The following is a 17,852-nucleotide window of genomic DNA, read 5'->3' as shown; positions in this document are numbered from 1 at the left end:
CCAAAACACCCAATACCTTCAATCTGCCCCACATTGCGCTTTTTGGAGTCAAAATGAATTATTCTATGCAATACAAACAAACTCCGATAGATGGTGCTGAAGCCTAGCAGCCTACACTCTGTGCTGAATACGCTGCTGTACTTCAGCATTTCTCAGAGAGGTCCTAACCTGATCTGCTGTGTACGGGCCGGCTCCATCGTGCCTGTCCCATCTAGCACAAGCCTTTAGTAGAAGCCACGCTTATTTAGGGATAGGGGGAACTACGGGAACCTTATTATATTATGGCATATCATGATATTACATGCTAGATATTATTGTCATGACTTGTTCTATTATATGTTAATCTTGTGGAAAGGAAAAGGGCTGATTATGTAGCTCAATTAAGTTAATTGATTATGGAAATAAATGGATGTCCTTGTGGCTGGGGCAGAGTATACAGAAGAGTGGCTTTTCCTCTCAGGGGGCAGACGGACGTGGCTAGATAGGCAGTAGGAACACAGGGCTTTTTCAGGTGTGCCTTAATGATCTATATATTTGCACATAATGTTTGTTCTTTCAGTTTTGGGAAGCCTTTAATAATGTATATTTCTTTTACAAAAGTATTTTGTGACTATGACATTTACTTGCGAATATGTTATTGAGCTGGGGGACTCCCCACACAACTTCCCCAGAGCAGGATCGCTTTATCTCAGCACACCAACACAGCAGGCATAAGTAAGAAATAACACCCGTTTATTTTTACAATGCTTTAACACATCACTCAATATGGAGCCCAGGGCAGGAAGTCTGAAGCTGCCACACTTACACAAAGGGGGCACAATAAAAAGAATAACTAGACTTTCCCAGTAGCAAAAGATTAAGAAATCAATTAGAAAAGTATTTAAAATATCAATAAAATATGCCTTTAATATTCGCTGGGCTAAGCTAAAATGAATAAAAAATACTTCTCTTTTTCTTCCCCCCGCGTATCACCCCGTCCAATAATAACTCCGGGAGTTTCATGCAGGGGCTGAACCCGGTCACACTGGGGAGACACAAACACAGACAGGTCAGTAACACTAACAAATTATAAAACTTTGGTCCAGTATTTCTGACTCCAGTAGACTGGCTTCTTCCACAGGTACTACGCAGCAAACAGGTAAGTAAGATGACGTATTTAATGAGAACTTTCTTTCCAGATACACGACGGCAGCAACGTCCAGTGTGCCAGTCCCCGCCCACAGGTAAGTAGTTCAGTGAATTATATATAATACACCGAACTAAAGTCAGGCAGTAGGCTGGACAATAAGCACAAGTGTCCCAACACTGCAGGTGGAAACAAGACAAAAGGGTAATACTGGTGTTGGGACGATTGCTGTAGGGAACTCTGTCCTGTACGCCACTTACATCTACCTGCTCTGGAGGCACGTCGCTCTCTTGATTACCACACTACTGCGGCTTAGACAGCTCTGTGCTGCGCCACAGTAAAGCAATAATGCCAAGCTCTGCTTCCCCGGGTAGACTTTACTGCCCTGCTCTCCACTCCCCCTGCTCTGGCCATGCTGTTTCAATGACCTTGAACAAATGGATGGGATCTGTCGAACAGATCTGTAGATCTGCTGCTATCTGTTTATAAAGCCCTTCAAAGAGAGGCAAATCATTATACAAGTTGGGCTGGTAAAATTAGGCAACCAACCAGGTGGGTTTCTGTCGCAGGCGGTGCTGACTCTGCAAATCACCAAAAACCCACGTGCAAATGTAATTATATACTCAGTGCAACTGCAATAAGGAAACTGAAATCAAAAGTAAACAATTAAGTGAAGAAAAAACATACAATTGAAAGAAAGTATAACAACCAATACTTATAAGAAATGGAAACACACAATGTAATAAGAAGTTTGAAAACCCTGAGTTGTGCCGTCTGTGACACCCACTCCATAACTCCATGAAAAAGTACAGGTTCGAGGACTGAGCCCTGTGGTTCTCTGTAACCTCAGTTCAGTTTGAGTGGTTTTCATTGATCTGTACATATTGGATCTGTTTGACAGATATGATTTAAACCAGGACAGCACATTGTGAGACAGGCCAACAATGTTTTCTAAGTGGTGTATCAAGATTTGGTGGTCAAGCCACATTGAAGTCTAGTAAAATAATAATCATGGTTTGTTTGATACTGCTCAATTTTGTGCTCAGTGATTTTGTTGTTACGATATATGAATAGTATCTCTGTGCCAAGCTTGTTTGGCACAATAAAGCAGGGCTCTGTAACATGACACGTGCTCTTTGTAGCACTGAACATACTGAGTGCTCTCTGACCTTTACTGTTTACTGTGATTTGTGCATATTGTTTTATGCTGTTGCCCTTGTGATATCTTGTTTAAGAGGCACTTTCCATGATGGCTTGCTGTCCTGTCTGGGATGCGCCCAGCCTTGCACCCCATGTCTGCCAGGTTAGTCTTATTTATTATTTTATTGTCCAGGATGTATTTTATTGTATTCACTTGTGTAAATTGGAATTTGTAAAATGTATTATGCTTTGAATTGCTTTGTATTATGTCAATCTGATTTTGTAATGTTTGATGCCTTGTATTGAACTGTATTATTGCACTGGATAAGGGTGTCTGCCAATAAATAATAATAATAATAATAATTATGGAAAGGAACCTACTCCTTCTTCTCCACATCTTCCAGGCGACTATGACCGCAGCCCCCAGCAGGAGCACAAGTCCACATGCTATTAGGAGTCCGAGCAAGATTTGTCCGCTGCAATGGCAGGAGAAATAGCGATCAGTGACCTTCTGGATGGGTCTCTATGGGTCATTACTGGGTCTTTGTCACATTTGCTGCAGAAGAAGCTTTCCACATGGCAATTGCCCCCCATGACATATTGTCCCTTTGACAGTTGGTAACTATAACAAAGTGTCGTCCCCATGACAGATTGTCCGCCTTATATCCCCCCACCCCATCTCCCTCCTGTGACATTTTGGAACCATACATATATTTTCCACTGGCTTAGTTATATTCATTTATTTTTCTATCCCGTTATTCCAAGCATACAGCTTTCCATGCTTCTCTGCATCTTCCACAGTTATATATATATTTTGTTCTGACAGATAGGTGTGCAATAGCCCTGCCCCTGAACAGTGAAGACGATTTCACATACCATGAATGAGAACAAACAGAAATATTTGTACCTGCTGGCGTTGTGCTTCTCACCTCCTTCATCTCCGTTGTCTTTATCTTCAGGAGGCAGGCTGGAGGACTGGCCTGTAGGTGGAGCTGTGTGAACAGCTGAAGAGGTTTGCTGTGACGTAGTTGCTGGCGTTGCTGTTGTTTTTGCTGTAATAGAGCGGTTCACAATCTATGTGCAGTGTTTTTCTATGCCTTTCAAAAACATTTTTTAAGATAGCACCACAACGTATACAACCTGAACTTACAAAGATGTGTACTTAAAACATGTAATTTTATGTATAATGGCATTTTACTAAATAATAATTTTACAGAGTTAGAGACCTCACAAATATTTTGAAGCCGAGGTCATTATATCCCCCTACTTGTTTCTTTACAGACCCGCCTGCTGTCCCTGTCCCCTATACTTTGTCCTTGGATCTGGCTCCTTATTTTTTCACACAATAAAACAATGATATTTACATTTCTACACGGGTTTACAGTTTGTGTCTGTCCCAGCTGGGGGTTATTTAGTTTTGTCAGGGCAGGCATTGTGGCTCCTAAGCATCAGTAACAGAGGAGGCGATGATAGAGCCCCCATCACTGGGAACCAAGCAGGAGAAAGTACACAAGAGTCACAGGACATGGAAACACACAAGAGACTGATGCTTGTTGTGTCTTTACTGTATTGGCCACGTGACCTTTGCATTTATACTAGGGCTAGCACCAAATAGTCCAATACTCGACTAATTACAGGTGTTGTTGACCTCAGCACTTGTATTTGACTTACTGGAAATGTCCATTCACACTATTTGCTAAAGTGGCGAATGTTACATCAACATCAAAAGAAGCGCAGATTTCTGTATCCTATCCATTGTTTTGAGCCCAAGTACACAATGCCATCCCGCGTTATCATCTGGAAACAATCCATGCCACTATGACAATGTGAAACCAGCTGCAGAACCTAAAACATGATCTCAGGACATCAGCGATTTCAGATAACAGTCTCAGCCCACTGCAGCTTGTCCACCTTGTTTACTTTAATTAGATGCACGTTTTACACACTTGCACTTCATTTGTGTTCTCCCTCTCCAGTCCACTTTAATTTTAATGGACATTTTAATCTTTGTTAAAAATCCTCACTGCCTCCTCTCGCCTGTACTGCTCACTGGTTCTGTGTATGTCTGTGTTTGTGATTTTATGTATTTTAAACCTTTTAAATTATTTGTATTTCAATTGATAAAACAAAAGAACAGAAAATAAACCGTTTTGGTCTGGCTGCGCCGCTCCACTCCTTCTCATCCCGCAGAAGCCCTGCCGAGGTCCCGGCTGCTACACAGTGCAACTGCACACCGGGGCATTGCTGTTCTGTGTGGTTCATGACAATGCCAGCAAAATAATAGTGTGTTTCTTATACGAGGCTTTGATTTGTTACTCAAGGAAAAAAATAATTTGGTATTTGTTGTATGTATTTTTTTATTTCCCTGGTGAGCTATGTAAATGCACATTAATTGTTTTCTGTAAGGAATGAGCATATTGTTTGAAATAATGATTCTTAATTTTGTTATTTGTTTTTTAAAGTAAATCAATAACGTGAATATGAATAAATAATTATAATCATATGCTAAATAATTCTAAAGACCCCAGTTTAACAGCAATGCATTTGGTTTTCTTTTAACTTATTGCATCTGTTGCTTTTCACTAGGTCCGTGCGGTAGGCCTACTTCAGCGGTTGTTTATACTATGAAGAAGAAATTAATTTGTTATAAAACTACATGATTCCGTTTTCTCCGCTTTAATAATCAAAATGGAAGTAATCGTTTTTGGTAAAGAGATTTTATCTAACATTATAAATCTCCATCCATCAAAGAAATACAAAACAAATTGTGAAATTATGCGTTTTATTTTTTATATATTTTTGTGCTACAATCCCCACTATTCAACTAGTTTGACTGCTTTACCCTCAACTATTCAACTACATAAAGTTAGTAGTCGTTTATACACAAACTAGTTATTATCACTTACTGATGTTCATGCTAAATATTGCTGATCCTTACCTTCAGTGACTTTAAGGTAAACAGGAAGCTGTTGGTCAGATATATCACACCAGTACCAGCCTTGGTCCTCCGGCCGCAGTCCGCTCACAGTCACACTGAAGAGTCCCTCCGCTGTGTGGTCAGTGATCAGGACAGAGCCGTGTCCTGCAGTCCCAGGGCTTCCTGCTGTCTGACAGGAGCTCCAGTCTCCACTCCTGCACCACTGTTTCTGTCTGGACCGGTATGGGTTTCCATATCGACACTGGACACTGACCTCCCCTCCTATCTGTCCTGTTACTGTGGCATTGACCACATACGGCACCCCAGCGTCTGCAGACAGAGACATTAGAGCAGCTTTACAATACAATCATGAAATCATTTTATAGGTAAACTGAAATATGTTTCTATGAATAAAATATGTGGAAAAGGATGAACCATTTTTAAGAAGTTCTACACTCGATTTCACAAGATAAATGTTCAGTTTACTGTTCAAAGTATGGATTCTGTAAACTTCTTACGTGGAGACAGTAGATACTTACTGTAGCGCCGTCTCCTGGCCTGCGGCCGGCATTAGCATATTGGGGCGGATGCATGCTGGGAGTGCCACCCCCATCCTGACCCATTAGTGCACTGTGGACAATAGGGAGGGAGTGACCCATATGTAAATAGTTGTATGTGTGAGGGAGGGTCTGTGTTGTCCTGTTCCCTATTTCACTCTGTGTAAAATGGAGAGGCTGAAAACAGTGCAAATGGTGAAGGGTGCCCTGGATGGAGGCAGGGGGGTCCCGGACGTTGTGTGGCTTATTAAGGCACATCCAGGCTGCTGGCAAGAAAGTGAGTTTCATTAACCGCTTTTATTTTGCCAGCAGCCTGAGACCATTTGGCCTCTGCGCCATGGACAGCAGGCCGCACTCGTGGGATCCCCTGCCGTTCTACAGGGCGCTCCGAGCCTCCACAAAGTCGCGCTGGTCGAATAGAAGATTTCCCTCCCGAAACCTGACGGTTTATCTGGGCTAACGCTACGCACGATTGCCTTCTCAAACACACAGAAAGATGTCTCCCCATCCGAGTGTTCATGCACAAAAGGGGCCTGGCCCTTTTTGACACCTGCCCCTACAAGGATTGCCTGGGAAGGGAGACAGAGGCTCATATCTTTAGGGATTGACCCTCCGCTTGCAGAGTCTGGCTCCTGTTTTTCCCGTTCCTCCACAGGTTTGCCGTTCTTGTGCGGGCGACCGCCCAGCGAATCCTTTATGGACCAGCCAAGGGAATTACATCTCCAACCTTGAGGTGCTGGTGGCATGTCGTCTGTGCAGTGAAACAGGCCCTGTGGGAGGGACGGAACATCTGTCTGTTCAACAAGCAGGAGATGGACCGAAAGTCATCGCGCGGGAGGGGCATGGTCCTATTTAGGGACTAAGTCAATCTGGAGGTCCATCAGAGGGGCAAGGAGGAAGCCTTCAAGAACTGGCACATTCACGATCTGGGGGAGCTCAGAATCCCATGATGGGACCCACCTCCGGGGACGGCCATCTCCCCCTGCTGGAGCCCGAGTCCGAGATCTTTTATTCTTTACTGATTAATGATTGTTTTTAAAAAATGATTTTTAATTGTTTTTAATGAAATGTGTTGATTTTAAAAGCTTGTTTGTTTTTGATTGTTTGGTTGTTTTGGTTTGTTTCTTTGTCAAATGCATTGACTGTTATGATTTTAATTTTAAATGCATCAGATTTTGTTTTTGTTTTTATTTTATTGTTTTAATTGTTTTTTGATTTATCTGGTGCATTTTCAGTTAATTCCAATGCATTTGACTCTTTTGGCAGTTTGCCATTTATTCACAAGTTTATTGTTTAATTGATTTAATGCACAAGTATAGAGTTCATGTATATTTTGCTTTATTTTAAATCACGTTAAGATTTTTAAAAGTTTTAAGTGATTTTAGTATTTCATCATAAGTATTACAATTTTGTACGTTTTAAATTCTGCAAATGTAAAATACATATTTTAAATAAACAGTATTCACTGTTTCATTCTGTGTGGACCCTGAACCCTCTGTACTGTGAACAGTAATTCAGCAATTATGTACAAAGCGAGTCTGGTCTTATGCCCTTTGTTTACCGCAGTAGCAGCGGCCTCCAGCTCTACTAGCACCACTAGGAGCGGGGCCACAGCTCTACATATACAGAACACATACAGCATGGGGCAACGGGATTTGGCCTGGGACAACCGTGGTCGGCCTGGTGGTGACCCGGCGGAGGTCAGTGGGGGGGCGCGCTGCTGTCTGGGAGCCTGCCCTCTTGTTCCCCAGCTCTGCCTGTGAGGCGCGTCGGGGGGGTGGAATCTTTGCCAGCTGTCTGGAGTGATCTCTCTCTCCCGAGCTGCTGCCTGGACCCACACCGAGGCACACCAGCAGCTGTGACGTTTTTACAACAAGTGGAGCGCCTAGCGGGACTGGCCGCTGAAACCCGGCAATGATACTCAGACAGCAAGGGGGCAACTGCACCGGGACGCTGGGTGGAACCAAGGGACACGTCACCGGGCCGGGCCACAGCACCGACGCAGGAGATCCAGAGGAACGACGCTGAACAAATGCTGTGGAGAAAAAATACCTAAAAGGCAAAAACCAACACAGCGACTAGTTTTACAGTTAATATATGTACCTAAATACATATATTAAAAGTGTAAGTCTTTTGTGTTTAAAACCAAAAGTGAGCATGGACAGCACAGGACGGTCTAGTTAAATTAATAACTGTAGAAATACACAAAGACTACAATAATTGACTCCCCCAATCACGGCACGACCCGTGTTCCCGCGCTGGGCCAACCCCTGACCCCTGGAACTAACTAAGCCCAGTTACATAAACATACAGGAAGTAACACAAGTATACCCCAATGACCCCCCCAGATCGCTACAATATGTTCAATACATCTATTTTTTTTAATCCACAAGTTGCAGTTTTAGTGTTATTTAAACACCAGTTTGTCAGATAATAAAACTGCCCCCAAAAATATGATATCAATTTTTCTTCAACACATATAAAATCTGTTAGTGTCGTAATTTAGTTTGTCTAAACATGATCAATTATGCAGACAATTACAGTTTGTCTGCTTTCAAATGAAAGGCCCCACATACTTACATCCTGTATAATGCAATGGCTGTACATACACAGCATTAAACTATAATAACCCATTATAACCCCAGTTCCCTAAAAGAAAGACAGCCAGGAGCCTTTTCACAGACATCGGGGGCGGGTCTTCCTCCTGCCAGCTGGGCCCCTATTGGGCAGCTTTGGTACATGTTTTCACTGATTGGCAGGTCAGAAGGCTCTTCCCATTCGGTAATGGCCTTCTTTCCATTTGAAAGAGAACTAATGGTTTACAAATGCAGTAAACCATTTGATTTACACAAGTTTAAACTGTCATGGTATTTTTTTAATTAGTATTGTTGAGAGAAAATTTACTGTAGTTAAGTTACAATAGTTAACTATTTGAAAACCTTATATTTACAATAGATTTACTTATAACTGTTTTTTTTTACTTAGTTTACACAAAGTTTGCAGATGCATTTCAAATACCTTGTAAAAAATGTTTAAATACTATTAAAATTAAGCTTTAAAACTAATAATAATAATAATAATAGTAATAATAATAATAATAATAATAATAATAATAATAATAATAATAATAATATATAGTTTGTGTACCAATACAATGTTTTAACCATGCTTACATGCATATTACTTATTAAGAAAACTTTGTTTCCTGAAGTTTACACATTATTTGCTAAACTGTGTACAGATATACATGAAGAGCTACAAGGTAAGCAGATCTTTGTAAACTCTGTGCAAAAAGCAGTTTCACTGTGTAAATTTAGTACACTTGTAGGTTCCTGTAGTTTACAAAGAGTTTGCAGGTTTTGTAAGCAATTTCATGCAGTGATATGTGGACACTGTCAGAACACAATTACTCAAAGTTGCTCAGAAAAGGCTGGGTTTTTTACAAATGCTAATAACTCCTTCATTTTCTATCCCAATTTCACCCAATCACTTCTACATGTTCCAACTTGAGTGGCATTTCAACACATTTCAGCAAAAAAACTCCAAAAGACTATAATGGAGATTGAAATTTGTTTGGGAATAAAGTATGATAGTGTTGTAATTCTATTTGTCGAATCATAATCAACCATACAGAACATTATTCTACAGTCTGTCTGCTTCAGTGTATATATCTTAATTATTTGCTCATTTGCACTGTCCATTTGCATTTCCCTGTATTTATGTGATTTTGTTGAGTTTCTTATATATATTTATTGTTGTATATTGAGTTTAATATTATTGCATCTCACTGCCATTGTGGATGTGACAAATAAACTTTGATGTTTTAACTAAGTGAGTGGAAGATGATTTTAAGGTCTTACCTGCAGTAACTGTGATTTGCAGCTCTGCTCTGTCATCACGTGTCCTGGGCCCCTCTGTCTCCACAGCACAATAGTAATCGCCTGTGTCCCCCGTCTCCAGTCCCCTCATGGTCACAGTGAAGACCCCCTGGGCTGGATCGTCAGAGATGGACACTTTATCACTGTCTGTGATTGGAGAGTCAGTCCTTATAAGAGTTTTCAATTTGCCCCACTTATCGTAAAAGCCCCAGGTTTTCACACGGCTTTTGTATTTGTCCTCGTAGAGACAAGGGATGGTGACTGATGCTCCTGTCCGGACGATGGTGTGTCTCAGTGTTGACACGGCATCAGCACCTGCAACAGCAGCGCGACGGGAAAGGATTAAAACCTGACCATGTGTTTTATATAGAACCACAGAATACATACAGATACAGGAGGACTATGATATTTTCAGAACTTGCTTTATTGTCACCATTTGAAGAACGGAATTTTACATTTCTAGAGTTTTAAAGCTGAATCTGTTTCTCTGTTACTCTTTGGACCTGGCAAGGGCTGACACAGCCTCTCAACAGTACAGATTCTTTCTATCATTTCACATATATCTCTTATCTCTAAGGCTCTGGATTCTGTTGTTGCCCTGCATCTTGTTGTTTAACAAAACATGCTGAGTCAGCATCCTTGACCAAGAGGTTATTCATTCATAAAGTCTATGTCAGGGGTCTCAAACTCAATTCCTGGAGGGCCGTGTGTATGATGCTGGTTTTCATTCCAACCGAGTCCTCAATTACTTAATTTGTCAAATTAATTTTTCAATTATATTAAAAAAAAAAAAAATGTGGAAGGTATTTTAGAGTTGATGGTCTTAAAAGTGCATTTGATTCAAGGTACAGTTGCTTATAACATTTCCAGAGGCCTGGATAGGTGTTTAAATGTATCTAGCTAATTAAAACAATTAGAGCAATTAAGTCATTGACAAGTCTGTTGGAACGAAAACCAGTGTCATACACACGGCCCTCCCGGGATTGAGTTTGAGACCACTGGTCTATGTAGTAGTAGTTGAAATGTCTCTTGTTAATTAGAATATTGTAAACCACCTTCCTCTACTTGGCTAATATAACTACTAATTCATTAAATAATCCAACATGTGTGATTACTGTTTTAGTTTTTATTATAAAAGCACGCCAGTTGCCCAAAGCTTTAGTTTTAGTTTAAATAATAAAGCAGACCCATTAAAGTTATGTCTGAATTATAACACAAAAGCTTTAGTTTTAGTTTAAATAAAAAAGATAATCTGTCTCCCATCTTGGCTGGAATACACGGTTCTCGTGATCAATTGTTATTTTGTCAGAAGTCATTGTATCCCGGCTGCTCTACTCCTGGCTACAGTACTTGTGTCAGGATTAAAAGTGCTTTTAATATCATTATTAGCCTAATGCTTCTCAAGCGAGCGCCCTCTAGTGGTTGACTGTAGTAATGAACTGAGCGAGCAATTATTGCATTGAACTGCGTTTGCTGCTGCCTGTCTGCTGGGAGGATGAAGCGCAACTCCACCTCAATCAGGCTGTCCAAAATATTTCAGAGTTGCCCATCCCTGATTTAAAATATGACATATAATCAAATATGTTTTACTCTGCTGAAAATACATGTTGATGTTATTTTCTGAAATATATTTTCAACATATAATACAAGGATTACAGACTATATTTATATCATATATTCAAATGCATTTAAGGGCAGGCACTCGTACTGCATGTGAGAACAGAAACACAGCTATTTCTGTATTTGATCTAAGCATGTGGTTATGCAAGACATACAATACAATTGAGCAAATAAACTTTTCGCAAGTTTGGAAAATGTATAAAGCATTCTCTCACATTTTATTTTGTTTTAGTTTCTTTCTGTTTGAGTTTTGTAAAATGGACAAAGTTTCAGAAATTGTGTTTTAGAAATCGTGAAAAACTGTAGTACACGAATGATCTGTTATCCAATTCGGATTCCTGTAATAAAATGTAATTACAGTAACAAATATGGTCTATTAGGACTGAAATATTGTAATTACATTGCAAATGATAAAGTTTAAGTTAGTCTATTGTACATGTGCAGCTAATTTGTAAATACAATATTTGACATGTATGTCTTTTGCTGTAATTGTATTATACATCACAATAGAAAAAGAACCAACAAATAAAATACGAACACAATAGACATTGGATTTATACTCTTACATACAATGTTGCCATGCTGAATCATATGTAACAATGTGCTGTTTCGATATTTGTGTTCACTAGGTGTGTTGGGAATTTTTTGGTTTGCATGAGCAAGCTGTGTGAGGCTCTATCTGGAAAGAGAAACTGGCTTAAAATGACAAATTGTACTGAACACACAGAATGAGTAACAGTCAGCTCAGTTTCTGCAACACGTGTTGGGAGCTCATTGCACAGATACTCAAATTACTGCAAAAGAGCCAAACTATTCCTCACAGTTCAAGAATGTTCTGGTTTCCACCGATCTCAGTTTTCTACAAGGCTGTTTACTTGCTTTAGTCCTTTCACTCCAGGGCCGGATTAAATCAAGACTGTGACCCCCCGCTATAGAAACTGCACAGCTGTGCTCAGTTGCGGCTGCACTGTCAGTAAGATGACACTTTCTTCTATCAGAAATGTCTCCGCTATGATGTGCAGGTGTGTAGTCTGCCATTAGCTCTGATTTCATCCGGCAATAGACCTCATGTACAGTTTAAATCCCTCAGCAGACCCCCTGGCTCTACAGATTGCAAATCTGGTAAAAGTACAGAAATACTTGTTTTAACAACCCTAGACCAAGGCAGGGGATAAATCCAGCGTTAAATCTGTGCCTTTCCTTACAGTTGTTTCAATAGGAAAAAGGACACTGTCGCAAATGCCCGATTGCACAAGAATAACTGAACAAGAGGCCGTGAAAGAAAGACTGCAGTGAACATTGTGATGTGAAGTGTAAAGTGTAAAGTGAGAAACCCCTGCAAACGGGTCTCCACACACGCAGGAGCGACTGACAGTGTTTTACCTGGGAGTGGAGAGAGGAGCGGCAGCAGCAGGAGCAGAGCAGCAGCCATTGCTGTGAGGACAGCGGCTGCGCAGAGAGGCTGTGAGTCGCTGCCCTGGAGAGACAGCAGCGGCTCTCAGTGTCAGCAGATCCTCCACCGCAGAGCTAATTACAGCCAAAAGAGGAAAGGGTTGAGCTGTGTGTGAAACAGCTGGTCCCTCGGGGTCACAGTGCAGCAGAGGCGAGCGGACTGGACACCTGGCCACTCCAGCACATGCCACATGGGCCGTCGAGGTCGTAAAAAACCCGGCTTTCTGATGGGTTGAGGGAGGCTGAGCTCATGGTTTTCAAATTCACGTTCAAAGTCAAACCCGTATGAGACCCGATTTCACTCCTTCTTTAGAGACGGATCGGAGGAAAAGACGAGGTGGTGCTGAAAAAAGGCTCTTGAGGCAGAAGCTGCTAAATGAGCCAAATGAACGAACATGAATGAACATGAATGAAAAGAGCTGTATCTGCCCAACCACCACAGCTAGTGTCTTCAAATCAACTTTCACAGTGCTATTTTTTTCAATGATTCCAGGAGTTTGGTTGCATATATGTGATGTTATTGATTTTCACAATTTATTCTTCTGATTCACAAGTAAAACAAAGGCTGTGAAGGAATTCACAATTGGTCTTCTTCATGTGAAAGTTGATTTGAAAACTCTAGCTGTAGTGGTTGGGGAGATACAGCATTTTTCATTCAAATCAGGTAGTGCGAGTCGAAAATCAAACTAGTATCAAACGTCAAGATAACTTTACCGCGGTAGGCTGATTAATGTGTAGAAGTGTTCACAAATGCACGCATTGTAAGGCACGGTCATGAAACTCACCTGCATCCTTCTAGGTGTGAAGCGTTGGTTTCACATCCCTTACCATCCTCAGAGTAGCGGTCTGGTGGAACATGCCAATCGCACTCTTAAGGAAAGCCTGACCTCTCCCCTCCACCAGCAAGGGCTGGACAGTGGCTCTTCCTGCTGTTTTATATAAGCTCTGTGCATCTCCTTCCCCTCAAACACATCTCTCCCCTTATGAACTTATAACAGGGCGGGCAATGCAACTTCCCGCTGATCTTTGGGGCCCTATTGACTCCTCTGCCCCGTTTAAAGACTACCTTCTTGACTATGCCCGTGCCCTCTCTACACACCTCTCTTCCCTTCTTCAAGATGCTCAGGACCAACTATGTATTGGTGATCTAGAATCCTCTCTTTCTTCTCTCACACGGTCCTTCTCACTACAGCCTCATCTGTCTGTGTGGACGGCTGGTGGGGGGGCGCTGGAAACACTGGTCTCAAGTAAAGCTATATGACAAGAGTGTTAACCCTATCTCTTCTGTGTAAAACCACTTCTTCTTAAGATTTAAGATGTGTCCCGACCCGAAGGATATAACCATTTCCTTTTAAAATTTCAGGTGTTCTATTTTTATACTTCAGCGTTGTCCTATGGCCGTCCACATCGGACGGCCAAACCAAAAGCACATCTTTCCCAGATGATCTGCACGACAGACATAGTTCACAGGACGAACGGAACTCCTTCCATCAGATCACTGCAGCATACGGACAAGCATTAAATGTGTCAAAATGTTGGGTTTGTATGTACGTACCTGCAGCGGTTGACAGTGGTGCTCCATTAATAGCACAACCTGTCAAGTGTGGCTTTACGCGGGTCATGACAGCATTTGGTGGATTTAGAGACAATCTTACGCCACTGGATGTAAAACCGAAATTCAACTTGGCCCATCCGCCTAACCAAAACGAGGACCGATACGGGGAGATGGTACATCCACAAAGAGGAGAAGTACTCTCTGAAGCTAGCATATTCTCTTCCCCCTGATACCTGTATATGTCAGAATCCTTCCCGTAAATGGAGGCTAGACTTTAGAAATTGTTCTATCATTCGATCCTAGGTCCTCGCAACATGTCACACATACATACAGCTTCCGCCCACGTACCACATCTCAGAGCCACACGGTGCCATTACTCATCTGCAGGGACAGCAATGGCACATATTGGATTTGTGGCCTCAGAGCCTATTGGGTCCTTCCAGCAAATTTCACAGGTTGCTGTTATTTGGGATATGTATATCCTGCCTTACGCAATTTTCCATGCTCCCAGGCATCCCTGTCAGCCACCTGCATGTATCCACATGAGAAATGTATGAAAGTACTAGATTCTTTATGATTTTGTTTCCTAATCTTGGTGTTGCTCGAAATACTAAAGAAATTTGCTCAGTTTCATCTGTAGTGGAATCTGTTGCTAATAATACTGCTGCAGCGCAGCCTAATATCACTACCGAAATGGTGGCTATACGTACTGTTGCCCTCCAGAATCGCATGGCCCTCAATTATTTACTCGCTGCCCAAGGGGGGATTTGTGCTATTATAGGCAAAGAATGTTGTACATACATCCCTGATTCTTCCGAACATATTTATGACTTAGCAGTTCACATACAGAAGGAAGCTCAAAAAACTCAGGGACTCATCCACCACCAAAGGAGGGTGGTGGTCCTGGCTAACTAATACTTTCGGAAGCTCTGTATTGCTATTTGTTGTTTATATTGTAGTACTCCTCATCTGTATATATATTGTTATTCAGTGCAGTCAGTGCCTGTTTCGAAAAGTCTCTGATACCCTCTTTCCTGTCTCCTCTGCTTCAGCCCGACCACTTTCCAGCACCCCTGGGAATTGCAAGGACCCAGCTCCTTTTCTTTAATTGCTTATCACATGACTAGTGTCCCATCCCAGCCCATATAAAACATGTATTACTCACCTTGAATACATACAGAGCTGTGGAGTTGTGGCTAGTCTGCAAAAGTCTGGATTAAACAAATGCTGTGGCTGATATAGAGAAGAATCACTTTGTTTCAATTAATATTTTGGTTTCTAATCATATCTGTACAAGGGTGTCTGCTAAGAAATTAGTAATAATAATAATAATAATAATAATAATAATAAAAATCAGCATGAAGCGAGTGAAAGTTCCTGTTGATAGAAACTCATAGAAACTGAACCCTCAGACCAGCACACCGGTGTGCCACGTCAATAAACAGTAATGGAAGCTGTGGAGGCAGCCATGGCATAATCAAAAACAAAACATGACAATTGATTGAATGCTTTAGATCAGTGGTTCTCAAACTTTTTTAACCAAGTACCACCCCTGATCAAACCAAAGCATCCAAGTACCACCTACAAGTGACCTTCTCATAGGAACCACAGAAAATCTCAATGACCAACATGAGCGCACGCACGCACATGGACAAATAATAAAAAGAGCACTGAGCTCTTACCATTTTAGTTAGAGGGGTGAGCCTGTTTAGCTGAGGAAAGCCTTGCAATGTCATCAAAAACCGCACAGCCTTTAATGAGAGGGATGGGTAGTCGCTGTCTTTGGATCCAGAGGTTCAACAGTGACAGTTGTTTAAATTCTGACTTCAAAGTATCGTCAAATGTTAACTCAAGCAACTTCTCCTGCACAGGACAGATCCTCGGGTATTCCCATGACATCAACAGTAAAGGGGTTCCTGATCCACTTTGGGGTGGCCTCTACTGGAAAATACTCTGAGAACTGTTCTTCCAATGACAATCACGAACTGCAGCATCAAGTGCCACACCATTTGTGTGCAGATGGGTCTTCAGAGTTGGGAAAGAGACATTGCCTGCCTTGATTTTATTAACAAAAAGCTGCAGCTTTTTCTTCATAGCAGTGATCTTGTCAAACACATCAACAATTGTTAAAGAGAGCCCCTGCAGTACCATATTCAGCTCATTCAAAAGTGAGAATATATCAGCCAGGTAGACTTGCCAAAGGAGATTTCTGGCCACGCAGAAACATCTGGACCTTGGATTGCAGTTCAAAGAGCCTCGTGAGCCTTGTAAGCAAAAGCTGCACATGTTCACTGCCCATTTCATTACAAGGCACACTGAACAGACGTGAATTAATTGGCTGGGCTTTGATAAAATTCACTACTTTGACAGCAGAGTCTAGCGCAGATTTTAAATCAGGTATTTTGTTGACTGCCAGTGCCTCGCCGCAGTGGATGCTGCAGTGCATCCACTTCATATCCAGAGCGACCTCTCTAATCCATGCAACTACACCACTGTGTCGGCTTGTCATGTCTCTGGCACCGTCTGTACAAACTCGGACACATTTTTTCCAGTCGATGCCATTCTCTTCGATAAATTAATTAATTCAGAAGAAAAATATGCTCCCCTGTATAGTTCTTGTTGGTAGCGGCTTACAGGCTTACAGAACCTGCAAACTGGCCAAATCAGGGACATCAGTAGACTCATCTAATTGTAGTGAAAAGCATCTGCTCATCTTAATGCGCTCTATCAGCGCACTTCTCACATCATCTGCCATGTCAATAATTCTGCGAGTGACTGTCATTGGAAAGGAGCACCAGGTCTAGCAGTTTAGCAGCTTTTTCTCCACACATAATGCGTCAGCTCTCTTGCCAATGGTAAACAAAGTTCTTCACCAAAAGTCTGGGGCTTTCCTGCTTTAGCAATGCGCAGACTGGAAACTGGAGTAGCACTGTTCCATATGGTGGACTTGCGCTGCTTCAGATCTTTGAAGTTTCCTCTGAAAAAATCAACATGCTTATCCTTCAAGATCGCATGTTTCATGGTTAAGTGCCGCCTCAGATGCGCTGCTTCATGCTCTCATTGCTGAGCGTCTCACAGCACACGACACACTGTGGTCTTGACTCATCCTCCTTCCTGGTGTAAGTGAATCCCAAACTTAGATCATTTTGGATCGCACTGCCTTGTTGCCGTTTTCCGACGCTTGCTAACACCAGCGGTGCTGTCCGTATCGGGTTCAGCAGCAGAGCTAGTGTCCATTTATTATTCTCCTCGTTCTCAACATGCGTGTCTGATCTATCGGAGCTGGCATCAGTGCTCTTGGAGTCTTGTCCTTTCAGCCATGATATAACAGTTGATTTTTGCGAGGTATTAATTTTAATTGTTCTATTGGCGGATGTAGTGCTAAACTGTCTCTCTGAGTGCTCTCAGAGTGGTATAAATATGTATTAGCGCACGCAGTACCGGTGTAGCTAACAGGAACTTAATAGACGTAATAAACAATTTTTACTAAAATAGAAAATATGAAAACCCATCTCAAGTTTTGTTAAACAAATTCAATACATTACAAATAAAGTACTTGCATAGATTTTATTATTTTTATTATTATTTTAATTACTCATTTTTCTGT

At 41.6% G+C, this 17,852-nt stretch overlaps 1 protein-coding gene across 1 annotated transcript; it reads right to left on the bottom strand.

Moving 5' to 3' along the window:
* Nucleotides 1-715: 715 nt before the first annotated feature.
* LOC136762784 (CMRF35-like molecule 6) lies at nucleotides 716-12,726 on the bottom strand. The gene is made up of 6 exons (XM_066716331.1): nucleotides 12,622-12,726; nucleotides 9,601-9,933; nucleotides 5,205-5,513; nucleotides 3,174-3,318; nucleotides 2,648-2,742; nucleotides 716-1,024 (listed from the first exon to the last, which is right to left on the bottom strand). The coding sequence occupies exons 1-6, from the start codon at nucleotides 12,668-12,670 to the stop codon at nucleotides 1,020-1,022; spliced, it is 936 nt and encodes a 311-aa protein (XP_066572428.1). The 5' UTR covers nucleotides 12,671-12,726; the 3' UTR covers nucleotides 716-1,019.
* Between the last annotated feature and the right edge of the window lie 5,126 nt (nucleotides 12,727-17,852).

The sequence above is a fragment of the Amia ocellicauda genome, chromosome 2 (assembly GCF_036373705.1).
Source record: "Amia ocellicauda isolate fAmiCal2 chromosome 2, fAmiCal2.hap1, whole genome shotgun sequence".
Lineage (NCBI taxonomy): Eukaryota > Metazoa > Chordata > Actinopteri > Amiiformes > Amiidae > Amia > Amia ocellicauda.
Note: the sequence above shows the minus strand (reverse complement) of the source record. Positions and strands in the feature narration are given on the sequence as shown.